The sequence below is a fragment of the Eptesicus fuscus genome, chromosome 7 (assembly GCF_027574615.1).
Source record: "Eptesicus fuscus isolate TK198812 chromosome 7, DD_ASM_mEF_20220401, whole genome shotgun sequence".
Taxonomy (NCBI): domain Eukaryota; kingdom Metazoa; phylum Chordata; class Mammalia; order Chiroptera; family Vespertilionidae; genus Eptesicus; species Eptesicus fuscus.
In genome coordinates this window covers 16,766,185-16,788,038 of record NC_072479.1, presented here as the reverse complement: position 1 = coordinate 16,788,038, position 21,854 = coordinate 16,766,185, and the positions used below count along the sequence as shown (strand labels likewise).

Below are 21,854 nucleotides of genomic sequence, written 5' to 3'. Positions count from 1 at the left end.
CTAGGCCATCGTGCTTGGCTGAGCAGATCCCACCCTCTCCCAGCTGCTCCACCGCCTCCTCCTGTCCACTGCGCACAGTGCCTGGGCCTCTGGGCGCTCCCCCTCCCCCTCAGGGGTGAGGCCTGGACCAGAGTGCGGCGGCAGAGGATGCATGCACAGAGGCTCTGGGAGGGCACTGTGAGGGATGCACTGAGCCAGGACTTCTGGGTTCAGAGGCCTGCAGGGAGAGGTCAGGGCCAGGTAAGGAGTAGGTAGATGGACCACAGGGACAAGTGGCCCTTGGCAGGGGGCAGCCAGACACCAGACCAGGGGAACCAGAGGCCATTCTGGGGTCCACCAGGGAGGCAGGCCCCACAGGCAGGATTGGCCAAGCTGGGGTTCATTGCCCTTCACCTTGGCCTTGCAAGAGTCAGGGTGGGAGCCCTAGCCAGTTTGGCTCAGTGGGTAGAGCATCGGCCTGTAGACTGAAGGGTCCCGGGTTCAATTTCAGTCAAGGGCACATGCCCGGGTTGCAGGCTCGATCCCCAGTAGGGGGCATGCAGGAGGCAGCCAATCAATGGTTCTCTCTCATCATTGATGTTTCTATCTTTCTCTCCCTCTCCCTTCCTCTCTGAAATCAATTTAAAAAAAAAAGAGTCAGGGTGGGAGTCCCTAGGGCGAGAGGCTGCAATGTGCCCCCCCCCACCACTGCCACTTCACGCCGAGGCCCACCAGGTCCCGTCTTTGCTGTTTTCCTCCTTCATTGCCTCTGTCTTGTCCTGTCGTTGTCTCCTCTTCCTCCTCCACCTCCTGCCTCCTTCTCCCCCTCCTCCATTCCCCCCATCTCTCCCCCTCTTTTCTCTCCTAGTTTTTGTTTTTCTCTTGTTCTCTCTCCCCGTTTTTGCTTGTCTGTCTCTCTCTCTTCATCTCCTTGCCTCTCTTTGTGTGTCTCTCTCCCTCTGCCTCTCACTCCTTGTTCTCTCTGTCTCTCTCACTGACTCTCTGTGTCCTCTGTGTCTCTGTCTTCTCCCTCCTATTACTCCCTCCCTCCCTGTCTGGTTCACCTCTTCCGGACATCTGGCATCCCTGTATGGCTCACTCATGCTGGATTTATAACACCTGACCAGGCGGGGTTTACGGGGACATGCAGATGTGGGCCCCATGATGCTGATCTCAGAGCTCACGTTCCACTGGGGAGGGGTCAGGGAGGAGGCGACAAGAGCTGCCAAGAAATCAGGCTGAACCTGGAGGGCCTGCTACCCAGTTATCCGTCTCAAATGCTCAGACACTGATGTTGCCAATTCTCATGCTTGGGCCAAATTCTTGCCTCCCCCTCCCAGCCCCACCCTCTGACTCACTCACTATCCAGATGGACAAGCCTGAGAGAAGGCTGCGTTTGACCAAGCCAAAGACAGGTTCCCAGCGTGAGATGGCCATCCTCCCTGCCCTGGAGGGTGGGGGAAGGAGAGCCCCTACCAGCAGGACATCCTCGGTGCCCTCTTCCCTTTGGTCCCCCTGAAAGGAGTGGGGGGAGCCGATCCATGACCACCACCATGTGGGCATCTCCCCTTTCTTTCTCCTAAACATTGACAGCACAGCCGGGATAGGCAGGATCTCTGCACAAGCATCAGGCTCAACACGGGAGCCAGGATGGTGGCGAGAGTGGTGTCAGGGCTCATCCCTCCACGCAGGCAGCCACTCTCCTGAGTCTGTCGGCATGCTGGGCCCTGAGCCACACACTGGACTCGAGCCCTGCATGGACTGGCAGACAGCAGTGAGGGGACATTGATGCCTGGGGTCCCTGTGGTGGGGTCTCCAGGGGCTGTGGGAGCAGAGAGGGGGCTGCTCACCTCCAGAGGGCAGCGAGGGGCTGGGTATAAAATGATCGATCGGGAGAGAGGGTTGGAGTGCAGCGTGGGTGCAGAAGCTGAGGAACAGCTCCAAGAGCCTTGTTAGGATGTGTGAGCTCAGGGAGAATTAGGTCTGCCTGAGCCAGGCCTAGATTCCCGCCTTGCTGCTCACAGCCCAGGGGACAGGCTCCCCAAAAGAGGACAAGCATGACCCAGTGGACAGGAGGCATGACCCTCCAGGAGCAGCCCAAGCCAAAAGAATGAGACTGCCTAGTGGGGGTGATTGGCACGTGCCCCCCACTACCTCCTCCCCCACACACCGAAGGGGAACATCAGAGGCAAACTCTCCAAGGTTAGAGGTGGCATTTAAGAGGTGGAGGGGCCCTTGGGGAGCAGGACTCTGACCTCCTTCTTCTCAGAAGAAACCGAGGCTCCAAGTGGTGAGTCTGTGAACTAAAGTCACAAAAAATTCAGTGGTGGGCCCAGGCCCAGGGTGGCTGTTCTTTTCACACTGTCCCCTCCCACGTTAAGATGATATGTCATTTCCTCCCAATGGCCACAGCTCCCCTGAGCGCTGGGGCTCCTTGGCTACAAAGGAAGGACCTGGGAGCCCAAGGGAGGGCGGTGCAGGAGGAGGTCCCCTCACCAGAAACCCCAATGGGACCTGGAAAAGGAAGTGAGGGAGACATGCATGCTCCCAGCAGGACTCTGAAGACTAGGAGAGTAAATTGCACGTCTTAACCCTTCGTCTGGCACTGAGACGCTCTGAGGTTGAGAAGAAAGGACCTGGGCCTTGGAGGTTCCGCCTCCTCCTAGCTCTGTGGCCTTGGGCAACCTGCCGGCCTCTCTGGGCCTGGGGTTCTTAGCTGTGAAGTGGAGACAACAGTCAGCCATCTGCCTCACAAACCATTGTGTTAGATGAGAGGTATGGGAAAGGGTCTCTTCGGTTATTAACCGGAGCCCCTCGGGGTGAGTAAGGCCTGGGAGGTCCCAGGGAGCAAAGTCACTCCCTCACCCCCGCAGAGTGGGGTCCTCCAGCCACTGGTGGCTGCACCTCACTCAGCTCCAGTGGGATGGGGGAGTGTGGGGCCGACCTCTCCTCATGACCCTCCTCCCGCCGCCTCAGCTGCGTGGTGGATGAGATGGACTTCTCGGGCATGGAGCTGGACGAGGCCCTGCGCAAGTTCCAGGCGCACATCCGCGTGCAGGGCGAGGCCCAGAAGGTGGAGCGGCTGATAGAGGCCTTCAGGTAGGAGCCCCTCTGCAGCCCCTCCCTCATACACCTCAGAACACACCCCTGGGGAGGAGAAGGAGAGCTGCTGCGGGCCTAGGAGTGGGAGAAGCCCTCCTGGTGAGGTGGGAGAGGTGGGCTGGATCGAAAGGAGGAAGGGAGAGAAAAGGGATAGAGCCCCTCGAGCTCTCCAAGCTGGAACAGCACTGGGGGCCTGCGTGCATGTCACTCATCCCACAACAAGCAAATCTTCCATGAGCATCAGTGCAAGGTTGGTGTGGTGGGGTCCATGGGTGTTTGACACCTGCCCTGTCCCCTCAGAGGGGAAGAGGACCAGGCTGCGTGGTGTGAGGGGCTGCGGGGTGTGTGGGGGGGGGGGGGCGAGGGGAAGGGAGCTGCCCGGACCTAAGGCCTGCAGAGAGCCTGATTCCTGCCCCCACGGTCCTCCTTGCTGGAGCTGGGGAGGTTGGGGAGAGGCCTCAGCCCCGCTCTGTGTCCCCCACCACAGCCAGCGCTACTGCATGTGCAACCCCGAGGTGGTGCAGCAATTCCACAACCCCGACACCATCTTCATCCTGGCCTTCGCCATCATCCTCCTCAACACCGACATGTACAGCCCCAACATTAAGCCCGACCGGAAGATGATGCTGGAGGATTTCATCCGAAACCTTCGAGGTGAGGAGGTGGGGGCGGCCTGTTCTGTTCAGTATGAATTCTGTGAGTTTGAGCCCAATTGTAGATGGTCTCTCAGCAGCCAAGGGCACTGGACGGTGCTCTCTGGGCCTGGTCACGCAGAGCAGCCTGGGAAAGTTGCCTGCACGCCAGGCACCTGGGGCGTTTCCAGGAGGCACTGCCACTGCCCTGTACCAAGCAGCAAGGGCCCTGGGGCAATGTCCCTGGCCCTGCACTAACTGTCCTCCATCGGTTGACCTCTAGGCCCCTGGCACCAAAGCTACTGCCTAGTCCTTCCCACTTCACAACTTCTGAGGTCTCTGAGGTCTTGGGTCCATTTAAGTCAGCCCTGCAGATAGCGAATGGAATCTGCCAGCCAAGTCCTCTTCTAACACATAACTTAATAAAGTCAAATAATTCTACAAGGGTTACTAAAAAAATCAGTCCCTAGCCCTAACCAGTTTGGCTCAGTGGATAGAGCGTCGGCCTGCGGACTAAAGGGTCCCGGGTTCGATTCCGGTCAAGGGCATGTACCTGGGTTGTGGGCACATCCCCAGTAGGAGGTGTGCAGGAGGCAGCTGATCAATGTTTCTCTCTCATCGATGTTTCTAACTGTCTCTCTCCTTTCCTCTCTGTAAAAAATCAATAAAAATACATATATTTTTTTTAAATCAGTCCCTGCCCCTGTCGCAACTCTCCTGCCTTAGGGGCAACCACTTTCATTTCCCCCTCTTTCTTGTGTTTCTTCTATATCATTAAATTACATGCTTCCTTCTGCTTCTTTTTTCTTATTCCTTTTTTTATTGGTAAAAAAATGCATGCTGTAAGGTTTATAAATCTGAGATCTTGATGAATGTTTATATTCCTATACAGCTATGTAATCACACCCAGATCTAAATATAGATCACTATCGGAACATTCTCCCAGGTTCTGTTCCATTCAATACCCCTGCCCTTGAGTAACAACTCCTCTGACCTTCCATCACCACTGCCAAGTTGTGCCAGTTCTGGAATTTCATATGAACGGGATTATACAGTACATATATTTTGGTATGCGGTTTCTTTCACACTCTGCTACTTACTCATTTAAAAAAAATTTTAAGTGTTATCTATTAATTTCTGCCTTGGTCTGTTCAGGCTGCTAAAACAAAATACCACAGTCTGGGTAGATTATAAACAACAGGCGCATTTCTCACAGTTCTGGAGGCTGGAAGGCCAAGGTCAAGGCACAAGCAGATTCAGTGTCTGGCAAGAGCCCACTTCCTGGTTCTAGCTGATGCTTCCCGCTGTGTCCTCCCAGGTGGAAGGGGTGAGGGACTCTGTGGGGTCTCTCTCATAGGTGCACTGATACCACTCATGAGAACTCCAGCCTCCTGACTTAAGCACCTTCAGAAGGCCCTGCCTCCTAATACCGTTGGGCATTAGGATTTCAACATATGAATTTGACAGGTACATAAACATTCAGACGATACAGTGGAATAAAAGGATTTAGCCCTCTCATTTACCTTCACTAACCCATCCCCACTAAAATTACGTCACAACCCCATGCATCATTTGTAGCATCATATTTGTGATGTCATTGTTTATGTTAAACACAATCCAAAGCTGAATAAACATAATACAAAGCTGAGTCTTGAAGTATAAAATGATTACAAATCCTTTCTATTTCTATTTTTCTTGGAGTGAATACTTGTATTCTTTTTTCCATTTGTTTAGCTCTTTATGTACCTGCCATTAATTCATCTCCAAACTCTTCACCTCAAGTGTCAAGTTCCTCTACACACATTGAGCCCCAGCAGGTATTTCCTGAGTTTCATATTCTGGGAGCTGTGTCTCCCGGGGCCTTTAGTTCTGCTCTGGTCTGGACAGCTGCACGGCCGTCATTCTGGTATCTTCCTTCACCATCGTCTGGGGATCCTTCACCTTGCTCCTGTGTTAGATTTCTGTTGCCTACATTTCATAGCTTCCTCTTTGAGAGAGAAAAGGTACACTTTTTTTCCCCCCTAGAAAAAAGGTACCCTGGAGGCAAACTTTTTGAAAACGTGTGTGTCTGAATATATCTTTTTCTATCTTCATTCTTTTTTTTTTTTTTTAAGTAAATCGGGTTAATTCCATCACTTTTTAAAAAATACATTTTTATTGATTTCAGAGAGGAAGGGAGAGGGAGAGAGAGATAGAAACATCGATGATGAGAGAGAATCATTGATTGGCTGCCTCCTGCATGCCCCACACTGGGATTGAACTCACAACCCAGGTATGTGCCCTGGCTGGGAATCGAACCATGACCTCCTGGTTCATATGTGGACGCTCAACCACTGAGCCATGCCAGCCGGGCTTCTATCTTCACTCGTGATTGGCAATCTGCTTGGGAATAGAATTCCAGATTGGAAACATTAAACGCTGAATTTTGAAGGCATTGCTCCATTGTCTTTTAACTGACAATGCTAACGAACACTCTGCCATTCCAATTCCTGACCTTTTGCTATTATTTTTTCTTGCTCTCTCCGAAAAGTTATAGGTTCTTCTCTTTGTCCTTTCTGTTCTGAATTTTCATGAAGGTGTACCTTGTGGGTTCTTTTTTTTTTAATCTATTGTACTAGGCACTGGGTTGTTCCTTCAGTCTAGAAGCACAAGCCCTCCAATTGTGGGAAGTTTTCTAAATATTGTATTTGTTCATTTCACCATCCATTTTCTCTGTCCTCTTTCTCTGGAACTCTCATTACTCCGATGTTAGATCTCCTTGTTTGATCTTCTAATGTTTATAGTTTTCTACCTGCCATCTTTGTCTTCTAGTTGACTTTCTTGAAGATATCCTTACCTTTCAAGTCTCTTACTAAGTTTTCTGTTTCTGTTGTCATACTTTTCATTTTAAATAACTCCTTTTTTCTTCTCTAAATGTTCTTCTTCTGTAGCATTTTATTCTTGTTTTGTAGATGCAATATCTTCTTATATATCTCTGGAGACATTAATGATATATTTTTATTTGCTTGTTTCAATTTCTTCCTGCTTGCCTCTATTTCTTCTGGCTTCCGTTTTCTGTTTTTCCCACACTTCTTTCTCATATGTAGTTGATGAATGGGTGTCCATTTATATTTAAGAGTGAGCCACTAAACAGCTGATAAAATACTCTGTGAGTATGGGCGGGCTGCTGAATGGTGGACTAATCATAGGGTGGTTTAGTTGAGCTGTTTCATTGAGGGACCCCTACTACAGTATCTTGTGCTGGTTGGAGAGAAATGTCCAATCTGTTGTCCAAAGGCTATGAGTCTGGCTGCCAACATTCTGAGATCTTTGTGAATGAATAGGGCTGAGGGGGGGGGGGGTCTCTTAATATATAGACATCAGTTCTACCCCCAGTTTTCAGCACAGACTCCCTCCTTTGGATGGGCTTAAAGGAGGGACCCGCAACCCAGAGTTCCTGGCTCAGCCCTTTCAGAGGATTAGCCTTCAGTGTTCTGCTGCAGTGGAGGAAGGGATAGGAAAACCTAAATGTTTTCTAGATTTTCAACCTATTTTCCTGTTTCCAGCCCACCTTCACCTCCACTTTAAGAGATCCGATTGCCGCCAACTCTAGAGCCCTTCTAGGTTCTGTGGTTCTTCAGTGTCCACTTTCTTAGGTTTGCTAATCCAGTCACTCCTTCATCTGCCTTCCAGGCCCGCTGGTGCCATCACGTCGTCCCCTCCTCTTCATCTTTGTGGGTGTAGCCTCTTTTAAAAATTCCTTTTTACCAGAATATTCAGAAAGAGATGTACAACCTTCCATCCTTACCTGGGGGCCCCTGTGTATTCCGTCTCGATCCCTGCTTTGTCTTGCCCCAGCCAGATTTCTCTCAGGCCCCCCGGGGTGCTGCATGGCCCATTAGCCCACCTTTAAGGACCAAGTACAGATACGGAAGAAGCAGGGTCAATACAGAGAATTGCTCACAGAAGGTGAATGTCCTCTCGGTTGTAGGGAAACTCCTTTAAGGACAAAGTTGATTAATTTTCAATTTCTTCCTCTTATCAAAAAAGTGTACTGTTATTAAAGATTTAGGAAAAATCAGAATTTTTTATTGCCCCTGTTTCTGCTTCTAAAGAAATTTGTTTTCATGTTGATATATTTCCTGTTAGTGTTGTTTGTTACCAGAGTTTTACCATTACTGTGAAGTAGGAGATGGGTACAGGGTCTCCTTACCTGCATTGCACACAGGGCTGCCTCTGTCATTCAATGTCTGACTACCTCCACCTTCCCAGTGAGGGAAGAATCTTGTCACCCACTCAACAACTAATCACTGAGCACCATTCTCCCTATTGGGAGGGAGGGAAAAGCCTGGGAGGGGGGAAATTCTAAAGGAAATAAGACAGAACATTGGCCTTCAGCATGCTCTCATGGTGGGACGGGGGAGGAGAGGTGGACGGCAGAAGCAAAGGCACATGGCAGGAACAGGGAGGCTGCATTTGGAGATGGGGGGAAAGGCCTGGGAGGTGGGAATGCAGGTTCTGGAACAGCAGAACCTTGCCTCGTTGCCTCATTCCAGACGAGGCTGGAAATGTGGGGCCATATTATAGCAGTTCTGGTGCCTGGCTAAGGGTTTGTCCTTAATGTAATGGATATGGGTGCCAGCCATTGAAGGCATTGGAGCAGGGACAGGGCAAAATCAAAGCTACTCTTTAAGGGCATCAGTCTGGAAGGGGGCTTCCCCTCTCTGGCTTCAAGCCTCTGACACCTCCCTCCTCCCCACCCCGCCTCCTTTCTCTCACCGCAGGTGTGGATGATGGCGCAGACATCCCCAGGGAGCTGGTGGTGGGCATCTACGAAAGGATACAGCAGAAGGAGCTCAAGTCCAATGAGGACCACGTCACGTATGTCACCAAGGTGGAGAAGTCCATCGTGGGCATGAAGACAGTGAGTGCCCGCTGTAGAACGGTACCCCTGGGGGTTCACTAAGCTCCCCATCACCTCTCCTCTCATTTCTTTCTTCCTGACATCTCTCGGTCTCCTCCTTGCCGTTCAAAAACACTTTTCCTTTACTCTTGCACTTAGTAGTTACTGAGTCCCTGCTGTGTCTCGTAGACTGCACCCTCTTTTTTCCCTTGCGTCACTGCCTCTTGCTCCAGCTGCTGCAGCTGCCCAGTGCTCTAGGGTTAAAGCATCTGGACGGCTAAATAGGGAGGTTTAGGAAGGGGTGGATCCTGGGCACGCCTGGCTGGTCCTACTGGATAGGATCCACGCCTGGTCCTACTGGAAGGATGCACGCCTGGCTGGTCCTACTGGATAGACACAGGGGATGGGCTAACGTTGGCTTTGGACTGTGGAGTCTTGAACCACTGGGGTGCCCTTCAGTTGTGACTGTGTCACAGGAAATAGGTTGTGGTTTTGCAGTGATTTTTAAGGTGAGCGTTCTCTGTAGTTTACTGCTCTACTTGCATGCCAGCGGGGGCTCTTTCTGCCGTAAATACAAAGGGTGTGGTGTCAGTTCTGGGGTCTGTCTCAGTTCCTCTCCCTGAACTGCTGGGGGGCACTTTGGGGACCTGGTGGAGGCTGTGCACTGGCTCCGCGCCCAGTGTGTGCAGGGAGGGCCCGTTCTGCCCAGAGCCCGTATGCTGAGGTTTCAGCGTCTCTGCTCTGCAGATGCCACTGGGGTGGATTGTTTTACACTCTGGAGCAGATTCGAGGTGTCCCTATAGTCCCCGCCCTCTTGCACACTTGCATTGGGTGTGCAGTGGAAAGGGAGTGGGGTGCTATCCTGCAGGCCACAGCCTGGGACAAGAAGGTCTTGGAGGGAAACGGGTTGACAGTGACTGGATATGAACAGTCTGAAAGCGCTTGTCAACTGTCTTTCCCATCCCTTTACCTCCTCATTTACTCCAGCACACTGAGCCCTTCGCCCCAGCCGTGCTCCCTAAGGAGCGTGATGAAGGGGAAAGGGCCCCGGTGAGGAGAGAGGAGGTTTAGGGTCAGTTCGGGCCGGTAATAGAGCCCTGGCCCTCCATCTGCTGGGAAGTGGGTGCTGTGGGGCGGGGAGGGCCGTGAGCTGTGGGCGCCTCCTGCTGAGCACGTGCCTCTCTCCAGGTGCTGTCAGTGCCCCATCGCCGCCTGGTCTGCTGCAGCCGGCTCTTTGAGGTGACAGACGTGAACAAGCTGCAGAAGCAGGCGGCACATCAGAGGGAGGTGTTCCTCTTCAACGACCTGCTGGTGGTGAGCGGACCGGCCCAGGGCTCCTCTGCCCTGCTCAGCCTCAGCAGGGACCCCCGAGAGGGGCGGGAGGGGCCCCCCAGATTTCACACCGAGTGCTGTGTACTGAGTGGCTGATTTACCTTGTTCGTGGCGTTTTCACGTTGTGGGGTGTGAGGTAGCTCAGGTGGGTGGGATCATTTCTGCCTTACAAGTGATGAAACGGAGGCAGAGAGAGGCTAAATCATGTCCCAGTCGCAGTGGAAATGAACTAGATCCTGACCCTCCTCCTCTCCGTTCAGCGGAAGCCTGGGGCAGGCCGGGGGCAGGGGGCACTTCATGTCCCACAGCCAGGGGGCACGGTGCCGGGCGGTGGGCCTCAGTGGGCATGTGCTGTCCCTGGGCCTGAAGGGGTGCTGGTGTGGTGTGTGTGTGTGTGTGTGTGTGTGTGTGTGTATGTGTGTGTGTGCGCGCACGCGCCTACATCTGTATGGTACTCATTCTTTGGTCTTTGAAGCCAGGTATCCATTCCACACTTGTTCAATGAGTGCCCACTGTGTGCCAGGCATTAATCTAAGTGCAAACAGTGGTGAACAGGATTCAGTTTCTGTCTTTCCTTCAATCCCCACATCTCCTCTATCCATGAGTCTTGTTGGCACTACCTCTAATAAAACTATCCCAGATCCAACGATCACACGCAGGACGCATCTGCCACAGCCAGGAGTGGTCCTTCCAGAGTGCAGATCAGGCCTGTCTGCCATGCTTCAGACCTGACCCTGGCTTCTGGTGCAGGAGAAGGAAGTCCCATGGGCCTCCAGGACCTCTGACCTCTTGCCCCACCCCCCCTTCCCTGGCTGCTCTGGCACCTTGGGCCCCGCAGGCTGCCTCTCATGGGCCAGGCTCATTCCATCACAGCCTTTGTTCTTGCTGCTCCATCCGCTTGAAAAGCTCCTCCCCTCACCCCACCTCTCCCACCTGTGCCACCACCCTCCCTGCATTCAGTTTGAGCATCACCTCCTTACACAAGCCCTCCCTGCTCACCTAGCAAGGGAACCTGCCAGCCACTGTCTAATCCTTACCCTATTTCATTTTCTTCAAAACACTTCTCAGTTTCTGAAATTGCCTTATTTATCCATTTCTTCACTTTCTTTTCTTTTTTTTTTCCCTTATTGTGCTTTATTGACCCAGCCAATCCTCCTCCACGGATAAGCATCCTGAGGGCAGGGCTCTCTGTCTCCCATTCTACTGTGTCCCCAGAGTCCAGCTCATGGGAGGTGCTCAATATTTTGTGTATTGAGCAACTGGCTTACAGAGTTTTCATTTTAGTAGAGAAGGGAGATTTTAAAAAATAATTAAGAAGACAAATAAAGAAGATAATATCAAATTGAGAGGAAGGTGCTATGAAGAAATAAAACAGGGTGATAGGATCAGGAGTGACTGGTGTTACGGTGGACTTTTTTGTTTGTTTATTTTGTTTGTTTTTTAGATAGGATGCTCAAGGAAGGAACCTCTAAGGAGACAGCATTTCATTTCAGATCTAAGTAATGAGAGTAACCCCGCTGTGCGGAAAGCTGTGTGCAAAGGAAATAGCATGAGCAAAGGGCCTGCGGTGGACTGAGCCTGCCCTGTGCAAGCTACAGAAAGGACGAGAGGGTGGCTTGAGCATAAGCCAGAGTAAGGCAGGGACCAGGGCGGGTGGGGCAGGAAGTGTGGCGGGGCTTCTTCTAAGTGCAGTGGGAATAGCCACTGGAGGGTCTTATGCAGTAAACACACACACACACCCACACACACACACACACATTTTGATGCAGGGGGCCGTTTATATACGTGGATATGTGTGTGCAGATGTAGATGAATATGTACATGTGTGTGAATGTATCCTAAGTACATAAGTGTGCATGTGTGTGCATGTATCGTTGCGTGCGTCTGCTTGTGTGTTCAGGATCGTCCCTGGAGGTCCATGCATCCGGGCACACGCCTGTGAACACCCGCCAGTGCATCTGTCTCCCTCTCCCGGACAGATCCTCAAGCTTTGCCCGAAGAAGAAGAGCTCCTCCACATACACCTTCTGCAAGTCGGTGGGCCTGCTGGGCATGCAGTTCCACCTCTTTGAGAATGAGTGTGAGTCTCCGGGCACCCAGAGATGCGGCACAGGATGGTTGGGGGGAGTTGAGGGCTGTAGGGAGGGGGGAGGGGCAAGCAAGCCGGCTGCCTCCAGCCTCGCCCGCTGCTGCTCACGGCCCTTGGGCCTGGGTCTGGTTTCCAGATTACTCTCATGGCATCACCCTGGCGACCCCGCTCTCGGGCTCTGAGAAGAAGCAGGTGCTGCATTTCTGTGCCCTGGGCTCAGACGAGATGCAGAAGTTTGTGGAGGACCTGAAGGAGTCCATCGCGGAGGTGACGGAACTGGAGCAGATCCGGATAGAGTGTAAGGACACCGTCAACCCAGGCTTCCTGAGGTGGTCGGCAGGGCGGGCGGGCCAGCTCCCAGTCAGCAAGGGACAGAGTGGGCTTGTAGACAGACATGCTCTGCCTCCTTCCCCCACTTTGGAGTGAGTGCGGGGTGAGCCAAGGACCCTCCTGCCGTCCGGAACCCTCCCCGGCCCACTGCACCGTCGCGGCTCCCCGCGGCTGCACTGCTCTTTGGTTTCTTCTCCAGTAAAGGGAGGTCGGCTAGAGCTGTGTGCGTGTGCGTGTGCGCACCCGGCCAGGCCGTGGGCTGCAGATGCGCCCCTTGCAAGTGAGAACTCCGCTGGTTGGACGGGACACTGAGCGAGCTGGCCAAGCCAGGCCTGCAAACCAAAGAGGTCCGGACCCGGCTTCTGTCCCATCAGATTCCCTGTGCAGCCTCTTCCCCTGGACCCAGCCCAGGTTCACACATTACATCTGGTTGTTCCATTTCTCTCGTCTGCTTTCATCCCGCGCTTTAGAAGAGCCCAGGCTGGTTTTCCGCCTGCCCCTCCCCGTGGTCTTTCTGTTCCTCTAAGGAAGCCTTGATTCTTGACTGCTCCAATTCAGGCGGTTAGAAAACATGGGACTCTGGTTTAGTGGTTGCTTTTTTACTTATGTGCATTTGCAAGCTTTTACTGTTTAAGCACTGCCGTGGCTTCAGATAGCCTTTCAGACAAGAATGGATTCAGAAAGTAAAACAGAACATAAAACTAAACTTCAGGTCTGCCTTACACAGCCACTTAGTTGAAAAGTATTTCTAAAATCATACAAATGTACCCTGGCTTGGTAGCTCAGTTGGGTGGAGCACCGTCCCATACACCAAAAGGTTGCAGGTTCGATTCCCAGTCAGAGCACATTCCTAGGTTGTGGGTTCAATCACTAGTCGGGGTGCATAAGGGAGGCAACCAATCAATGTTTCTCCTCTTTCTCTCTCTCTCTCTCTCTCTCTCTCTCTCTCTCTCTCTCTCTCTCTCTCTCAAAATCAATAAACATATCCTCTAGTGATGATTAAAATAAAATCATAGAAATCTACTACACAACAGGAGAGGCAGTGGGAGTTTTTGAGCCAGGGCTGTATTACATAGTATTGCTTTTTAATCATTGTTTGGGATCACCTACTATGTGCCAGGCAGTTTCTTAGGTTCCCCTAATCCTCACACAGATGCTGCGCAGTGGGTGCATTGTCCCCATTTGCCAGATAAGACAGAGACGTTAGCGGGTATGTCCAAGGTCATGCATATTAAAAGCAGAGGAGCTGGAATTTGCATTTGTCTGATTTTGAGGTACTTTCCACTCTGGGAGGGAGAACAGAGGATTTGTTGACAATCTCCTAAGAAAACAACCAAAAGTAAATCAAGTTAAAACAAGAAGACTGCACTAGACCAGACTGTATCACTCCAGTCACTGGGTGGAGGGCGGGTGTGTAAATTCCCTTCCGGCACGCGTTGGCCTGCTAGAGCTCACAGTGTAACCAGCAGCCTCTTTTCAAGAGGGCTGGGCTGCGTGTTCGGAGATGCTACCTCGGCCGCTGATGTTGAACATTCTCAAGGACACACCCTGAAATGGCTTCACTGCTCTCACTGTCAGAATGTCACAGGTGGCTCCACATCGCCCTGGGGAGCCACAGCATTTCCCATCCGCCTGCGAGCAGACAACGTGTATCTCCCCCGAGTACAAAGGAGTAGACATCGCCAGAATCTGTATGCCAGGAGCTGAATATCCTCTCCTGCTGTCTAGAGGGGAGGGACGTGGGGAGAGACATCTAGCTCTTATTCTTCAGATGAGGAGGAAGGAAAGGCGAGCTGAGGGAAGATGCAGGGCTGGGTGGGGAGGCAGGGGGTCAAGGAGAAAGGAGGAAATGAAAATCAGCCGCAGCTACCGTTTACTGAGCACCAATTTCCCCAAAGCCGAGAAAACGCCTCTGCGGGGAGAGGAACGAAGCTCAGTTCAGTAAAGGTATTTCGTATTGATTGATGCTGTGGTTCAGGCAGTCAGGACAAATGGTTTTGGTTCGGGGGTTTGCAGTCTGTGTCCCTGGATTATAGACAACCAGAGAGGCAGGAAATGGGACCCAGGAGAATAGCTTTAATAAAAGGAACTTGAGTTATGTCTCCTGGAAGAGAGAAGCTGGAGTGATTTAATAATGACTGTCAAATCTCCAAGGATGGTAGCTGGCAGTTCTCTAGCAGCACCCAGAGAACAAGGAGGAACGGGTTTACAGTCTAGAGAGAAAAATTGAAATTGAGTACCAAACTCAGTTGAGTACCAAGACAGATGCCCTGGCCATGCGGGCTGTGCAGCACCGACAGACCCCCTCCTCCCCGGGCACGTGGGTCTCTCCTGGGGAGACTCAGAAGACACTGTGGAAGCACCGCAGGCTGGGGGCTCAGAGCCCTGGGGAGCATGGCGGGCGGGCTAGACGTCGCCAAAGTCTGCTGTGCCAAGTGCGTCTTACACGTTGTAATGAAAGGTATTTATTGAGCACTTGCCACCGCCAGGTCTTGTTCTAAGTGCCTCTATATATTTTCTCGTGTAAATCCCCTTAATGATGCTTTGAACTGGGCACTGCTGTCCCTCAGGTGAGGCATGGAGAAATTCAGTAACTTGCCTAAAGCTACACAGAAAGTATCAGAACCAGGATTCAAACCCACACAGCCCTCCTTCCTCTTCTCAACCTCTTCTACAGTCAAGCAGATATTTCATCCCCAAATACAGATGAAGAAACTGAGGCTCCAGAGGGTAGTAATTGCCATGAAGTGGGGTGCCAGACCCTGAGGCCCACGTTTTGTAGCCTGTGTCAAGGATTCGTCCTCATCCTGCTCTCTCTGCTTCTTCGTGTTTTTTTTCTTGTGGTTGAGGTTAGGGTTTCTCTCTGTTCATGAGCCTCTCCATTCCCTAGGGGAGCTGGAGAAGCAGCAGGGAGCAAAGACACGCTCCTTCAAGTCTGGAGGAGCCCAGGTGGATCCACAGTTGAAGCAGGGATCGCCTACAGGTGAGCCTTGGCCCTGCTCTGGAGTTTCAGGCCCCAGGCCTGGATGGCTGGGCCAGGGAGGGCACGGAGGCCACTTACCGCCCCTGGGCTTGGCTTCCCGGGGATCTGGGTGAGGGAAGTGCTCGTTTCCATGGCCATTTCTCCCTGCTGAGGAGCTCCAGGCTTACTCCCATGGGGCCTTCAGAGTGGGAGTGAGGAGGAAGGAGAGAGACTGCCCCACGGCCTGGCGTCCACCTGCTGCCCACCATGGGGGGACAGGCCTGAGCCCTGAGAGTCCTGGCCCTAGTGAGGACGCCTTCTGCCCTCACACACCCAGGCTCTCGGAAGACTGCTGGTCACGGGGGTGTTGAATTATTCACTCCAGACAAATGAAGCCAACTTTCGGCTTTATACCCGCATTGGCCATGCTCCTAGGCCTGCTTCCGGACACCTTCTACCTCCCTCCCTTGCTCTCCCCTCACCCCCACCTTCAGGGAGGACTTACTCCACCTTCACAGTCCCAAATGAAAAAGGATTAGGAGAGGTGGCATGAGAATTAAAAACCCATCGCATCAAACCCCCAGCAAACTACCCAGAACTATGCGCTCATTAATTCATTCAGGCGCCTATTCTTTCTTACGTGCAACAAACACTTATGAGTGCCTGCTGTGTGTCCCGCGCTAAGCACGGCGGAGCCAGGGTCCTAGCAAGACATCGGCTTGAGCCGAGAAACTCCAGTGGGTTTCATGCTGGTCCAACCCTCAGTGACGGCCAGGATGCCATGCTGCTGCAACAGACGTGCTCACAGGGCGAGTCACACCAGCTGGGAGATGGGATTCGTTTTCTAGGCCGGACGAGGGCTCTTTGAGCTGCATGGAGATGCTCACTGTGATGTCACCTTCTGTACTGGAGTTTGACCTGCCATCATGCATTCGTGATTCTCCCCACCCCACGCCCCGCCTGCTTTCAGCCGGCCCTTTCTTTCTGTCAGGTCACAGCTGCTTGTTTCCGCAGCTGTTGAACTCCAAAGCTGAGTCACAGCTGTGAGTGACTCCCTGACAGCCCACTGCACACTGTGCAGCCCAGCTGCCTCTCTGAAGCTGCAGCCCTGGTCAGACCAAGCGTGCGTCTCCAGGCCTGTCCCCCAGGCCCTGTCCCCCAGGCCCTGTCCCTCCAAGCCCTGTCCCCCAGGCCCTGTGTCTCCAAGCCCTGTCCCCCAGGCCCTGTCCCCCAGTCCCTGTCCCTCCAAGCCCTGTCCCCCAGGCCCTGTCCCCCAGGCCCTGTCCCTCCAAGCCCTGTCCCCCAGGCCCTGTCCCCCAGGCCCTGTCCCTCCAAGCCCTGTCCCCCAGGCCCTGTGTCTCCAAGCCCTGTCCCCCAGGCCCTGTCCCCCAGGCCCTGTCCCCCAGGCCCTGTCCCCCAGGCCCTGTCCCTCCAAGCCCTGTCCCCCAGGCCCTGTCCCTCCAAGCCCTGTCCCCCAGGCCCTGTCCCCCAGCCCCTGTCCCTCCAGGCCCTGTCCCCCAGGCCCTGTCCGTCAGGGGCCTCCAAATGCTTGATCCCAAACACTGGCCCAGCTCCCTTTTGTGCTACAGAAAGCAGAGGGATGAGAGCAGCGTGGGAGCTGACAACCTCCCCCGCCCCAGGGGTGTGAGACTAAGAGGGGTTCTGGCAGAGGAGCCCCGGAATGCCTGCTGGGTGGGATGGGCAGGGAAGGAAGATGACTGGGCCAGAAAAAGTCATCACGTTGTCCCTGGGGGTCCACAGGGTCTCTGGGGCTGCGCCAGGCCGTCACCCACCGTTGTACAATTCCAGAGCCATCATGGGCTCTCGGTGCCCGGCCCTGCGGTGAGGGCTTGGCAGCCTCACTTCACTGAAGCCCCACCAGCGGGCCAAGCAGCAGGGATGGGAACAAAGAAGGGACGTGGCCCCTCCCTCACACAGGGAGCCTGTTTGAAGGAGACGGATGAACGTGGTGCCCACTAATGCCCAGTAGAGCCTCCTTGTGTTTCTGGGAGCCAAGAACCAATGCCGGCTCATAACCAGCCTGCACAGTCCGTGTCGAGGAGGCTCCACAATGCCCACGTTAGACGGAACCTCAGAGATCTTCTGGTCTGTGGAGGCTCGGAGAGGTGTGACATCTCGCCCAGGGTCACACAGCTGGGCTCCCCTGCCAGGCCACTGACCTGGCTGCATCTCCGTCAGGAGTGGCGTGGCACCCAGAGTCTCCCCCACCACGCCCTCTCGTTGTAGGCATGCTCAGTTGGAGGGGTAGGAGGGCAGGAGGGGCGGGGGTTTGTATCGGGAGGGTGGAGAATGAGCCCTGTGCTCTTTGCATTCAAAGCCAAAAGGGAAGCTGCGCTGGGCGAGAGGCCTTCGGAGAGCACGGTGGAGGTGAGTGGAGGCCTGGTTGCCCCGGTGAGTGGTTCTGTGCCCCCGCTTGTCCTTCTCACTGTCTCTGTTGTTTCTCTTCTCAGGTATTAATCAATGCCTCCCCAGCCCGACTCACCATTTTACCAATTTCAAGAGATACAATTAAAAGTTACCGCTAGCATGGGTAATGCCACTGTTCAGCGCCTAGTTAGCTGCAGCACTTCCTCCCACCCCCAGCCTGGCCCAGCTGATTGCCCTCCAAGGCCCAGCTCCCAGACTAACACCCTACAGATGAAGCCCTCCCACACGCCCCCCAAGCCCACGCCACCAGCACACTGCTCACTGACCCCCTGTATCAGAGAACCCAATATCCTCACACCACACCCCATGCCTCTGGGACCCTGCCCTCCGGTGCCTCTTGGAGAAGCTGGAGGTCAGAGCTTCTCCCTGGAACCGCTGGTCCATCTGGAAAGTGGGCCACAGGGTAGGGTGTGTGCAGGAGAAAACGAAGCAGAATACATTGGGGTTGTCTTAGGGGTTTTCTGCGGGGGAGAGCTGATCTCCCTGGAGACTGTCCATGTGAGAGGGGAGCCCATCCTCAAGCCACATAGGAAGGACTGGGGGAGCAGCAGCCGCAGCCACTCCTCCCCAGGCACCAAGAGTCACCTGCTTGCCGCTGCGAGCCTTGCTGGGCCCCTGTCCTCCTGCACTGGCTCCCCTCAAACCCCAATGAGCCTCCTCGCTCCTTTTCTGCCAAGCCTCCAGGGACCACTAGCTGCTCACACAGACACCTCCTTTCCCACCCCGCCCCCAAGCTGGAGGAGCCCCCACGTAGAGGTCTGGGGAAGGAGGCCTGCCCCCACCAGCCTGACTAAGCTCAGGGAAGCCCCAGGATACCCAGGGGAGCCCAGTGTCTCCTCGCTCCCCGTGGCCCCCATCTCCCACACACCTGTGTCTGGAGGAGGCACCTTTACACCGAGGAGCTTCCTGCCCCAGCAGCTGACAAGCCCCCAGGGTGGGTATTCCATCCCCTGCCCCCTCCGCTCCCCATCTTCCTGCAGCTGCCCATTCTCTAGCCTTGCAGATAAACACGCGAAGTTGCCAGCCCTCGGGTTTGTTCTGCCAGCCTGCCCGCACCTTAGCCGGACCTGCCCAGGGAGGACAAGCACTCTGATGGCCGTTCTCCCCGCCAGCCCTCCCCAGAGGGCCATGTGGCTATCTGCAAGGCTGCCACCCCCAGCTAGCCCCAGGGCCCTGCCAGCCTCTGCTCCCCGCACAGAGGGCAGCCTCGCTGCCCCGCCCTCTCAGCTGGACCCTGAGCTCTTTTGTCCTCTGCCCTCTCTCTGTCATTCCTCATTGCCTGGCCAAGCCCCTCTGGCAGGCGCTTCTCCATCTTCCGGGCTGCTACTCATGTTCCATCCTCAATCTCTCTCTCTCTCTCTCTCTCTCTCTCTCTCTCTCTCTCTCTCTCTCTCTCCTTTCTTCCTTCAGCAGGGAGGTGAGAAGGGGGTCAGAATGAGAAAATGTTTTGCTGTCACTCACTTCCTGCTCTTCACTTACTGTTAAAGATGAGGGGTCAGGCTGGGGTGGGGAGGGGGGAGGTGAGACAATGGAGGTGGGATCAGAAAGGGGAGGTGACTAGGGGGGCAGGATGAGGTCCAGAGCTGTGGGCTACATGGGGGAAGCTGGGGAGGAGGGGGAAGAGGGCTCAGCGGGTCTGGACTGGGGCAGCTAGGCATTTGCCTGGGGATGGGGCAGCCATAGAGTCTCGAGGGGTGGGGGGAGCAGAAGGGACACAAGCCCGCCCCTGCTGTCTTAGCCACTTCTCTCCTGGGAAGTAGGTCAGAATATGAGCAGGTGGGGAAGGGAGCGTGTTTCCCCCCGACCCCCCAGCAGCAGTGGACAGAGGCCTTCTGCCCAAGTGAGGGCCACAGAGGGCTCCCCAGGAGGGAAGTGGCCCAGCCACGCTCTCTGCCCGCCCTGTGTCTTGGCAGGGCAGTGCAGGGCTCAGGGGCCCCTTCATTAGTTTGGGGGGATCTCAGGCCAGGAAAGTGCTGCCAAGGCTGGAGGTTGAGAATGAAGAGTAAAGACTGCAACATGCTGAGCATGGCTGGGGCATGTGACTATGGAAGGGCAGACAGATGGGGCTCAGAGCTGTGGAGAGGGACACAGTCCACTGGGAGAGGGGACCCAGGAAGGGGGGGGGAGGTCCCTGAAATTGCACCTTTTGCCAATAAATAGGGTTAAGATCTGCTGGTTAGGGCCCTAAGATCGTTTTGGCCTGGGCCTTCCTGGTCTAGGCCTGGGGATAAGGTCCCCTCCTGTAGCCTGGATCCTCCTGGGCTTGGAGCAGCCTGTCCTGGGTGGTGGCTCCAAGGACAGTAGAAAACATCCTCAGAGAGCAGGGGCGCGGCCACCCCCAAAGGGCTCAGGTGTCGGGAGGGGGTTGTAGTATCTGGAGACCCTCTCCTTCCAGATCCTCCAGCCTCTCTTCCACCCATTTCCTCCCCCTCCCCCTGCTAGCAAGAAGAGGCCAGACTGGTTCATAGTGATCTCCATGGCCCGAGGGAGGGGACCACCTCCTCATTCCCCACCTAGGAGATAGGGATTAGGGTCCTTTCTGGGCACCCCCTCCTGCAGCAGAATAAGTTTAACCAGGATCCAGGTTGGGCCAGAAAGGCAGCTGGGGATCGAACTCTGGCCTTTGCTCTCTGGGCTGCTCTTGAATGTGTGGTCATGGCCTTGGGAGTCTGGGGGAAGAGGGAGGTGCACATCACCCCTCAGGGTCCCTGGCATTCTGGGGTTTGGGTGCCTTCGTGATGTCTACAGTGACCATGAGGCTTCCCCTCTAACAAAGCCAGAGGAAGGAGAGGGCTGGGAAGTCTCAGGTGCTTACCCCTGTCCCTGAGTCCTCCCTTGGCTCTCAACACACCTGGGAGGCAGGGAGGGAGCAGAGACCCTGACCCCAATTTTTCAAGCTCAGAAGCTGGTAGAGAGGAAGGTGGGGAGAAGTTTACCCACAGCCCAAAGCCACCCAGCAGGGCCATGAGTCAGACTGCAGAGCGGTGCAGAACCTGAGTGAGTCTATGTTCCAACCGCCCATCTCACAGATGAGGAGACTGAGGCCGAGAGAACTCTGGCTGCTCATGGTGGGTGGCAGAACACATCAGTCTCTTGACTGCAGGGTGGGAACCTCTGTTGGCTGCCAGTTTTCCTCTGGTGGAGAGCTGGGGAGTGGGTCAAGGTGAGGGCTGAGAGCCCCTAATGGGCACAGGAGCCAGGGAAGGGGAGAAGGGAGGCTCAGGGTAGCCAGTTCTAGTAGCTGGGAATTAGTCTTGTAACATTTCATGCTTCTCTGGCTGTTTCTAAACTAGGTGTCAATTCACAACAGGCTTCAAACGTCCCAACACAACTCCGGGCTGGGGGCCGAGAGGAGAGCTCCGGTGCCACCGCCAGACCCGCAGCCTAGCCCCCTGAGAGAGCAGCCCCCGCCGTTGCCGCCATCACCACCCACGCCCCCAGGGACCCTGGTGCAGTGTCAGCAAATTGTCAAGGTCATTGTCCTGGACAAGCCCTGCTTGGCCCGCATGGAGCCCCTGCTAAGCCAGGCTCTCTCCTGCTACGCCTCTTCCTCCTCCGACTCCTGCGGCTCCACACCCCTGGGCGGCCCGGGCTCCCCGGTCAAGGTCATCCACCAGCCCCCGCTGCCCCCACCCCCTCCCCCCTACAACCACCCTCACCAGTACTGCCCGCCGGGCTCCCTGCTGCACAGGCGCCGCTACTCCAGCGGCTCCAGGAGCCTGGTGTAGACTGTCCCCGCACTGCTGCCCCAGGGGGCTGCCACCAGGGTCCCTGGGCTGTACCCAGGAGCCCCGGCCGCCCCTTCCCTGCTCCCCGCACCCTGGCACGCTGTGTTCCTGGTCACCATCTCCATTGTTTTGGAAAAGAACCCCAATCCCTGGCACCTGGGTTTGCCTCACCGGACATGCTTCCCTTACTCAGTCGAACACCCCCTCCCTTAAATCTGGAGACACCGCTGCATCCTCCTGGGCCCTGCACAGCCGCAGGGCCCGGCCTCCTCCTCCTCCTGCCACCACTCACCACGTGGACCATGGACTGCAGGGGACAAGAACTGAGGACCGACCCAGCTTCTGGGTCCTGAGGCTGAGTCTGTTGGGCC

At 54.8% G+C, this 21,854-nt stretch overlaps 1 protein-coding gene across 1 annotated transcript in view; it reads left to right on the top strand.

The window, feature by feature from the left end:
• Positions 1-21,483, top strand: part of IQSEC3 (IQ motif and Sec7 domain ArfGEF 3) — a 105,959-nt gene extending 84,476 nt beyond the window's left edge. The window contains exons 6-14 of the mRNA XM_008160665.3: positions 2,956-3,078; positions 3,569-3,735; positions 8,477-8,616; positions 9,784-9,909; positions 11,907-12,006; positions 12,152-12,313; positions 15,236-15,328; positions 17,646-17,695; positions 21,049-21,483. Of these exons, the coding sequence (XP_008158887.2) occupies positions 2,956-3,078; positions 3,569-3,735; positions 8,477-8,616; positions 9,784-9,909; positions 11,907-12,006; positions 12,152-12,313; positions 15,236-15,328; positions 17,646-17,695; positions 21,049-21,483 (1,396 nt within the window). The remainder of the gene's footprint in view (positions 1-2,955; positions 3,079-3,568; positions 3,736-8,476; positions 8,617-9,783; positions 9,910-11,906; positions 12,007-12,151; positions 12,314-15,235; positions 15,329-17,645; positions 17,696-21,048) is intronic.
• The last annotated feature ends 371 nt before the right edge of the window (positions 21,484-21,854 follow it).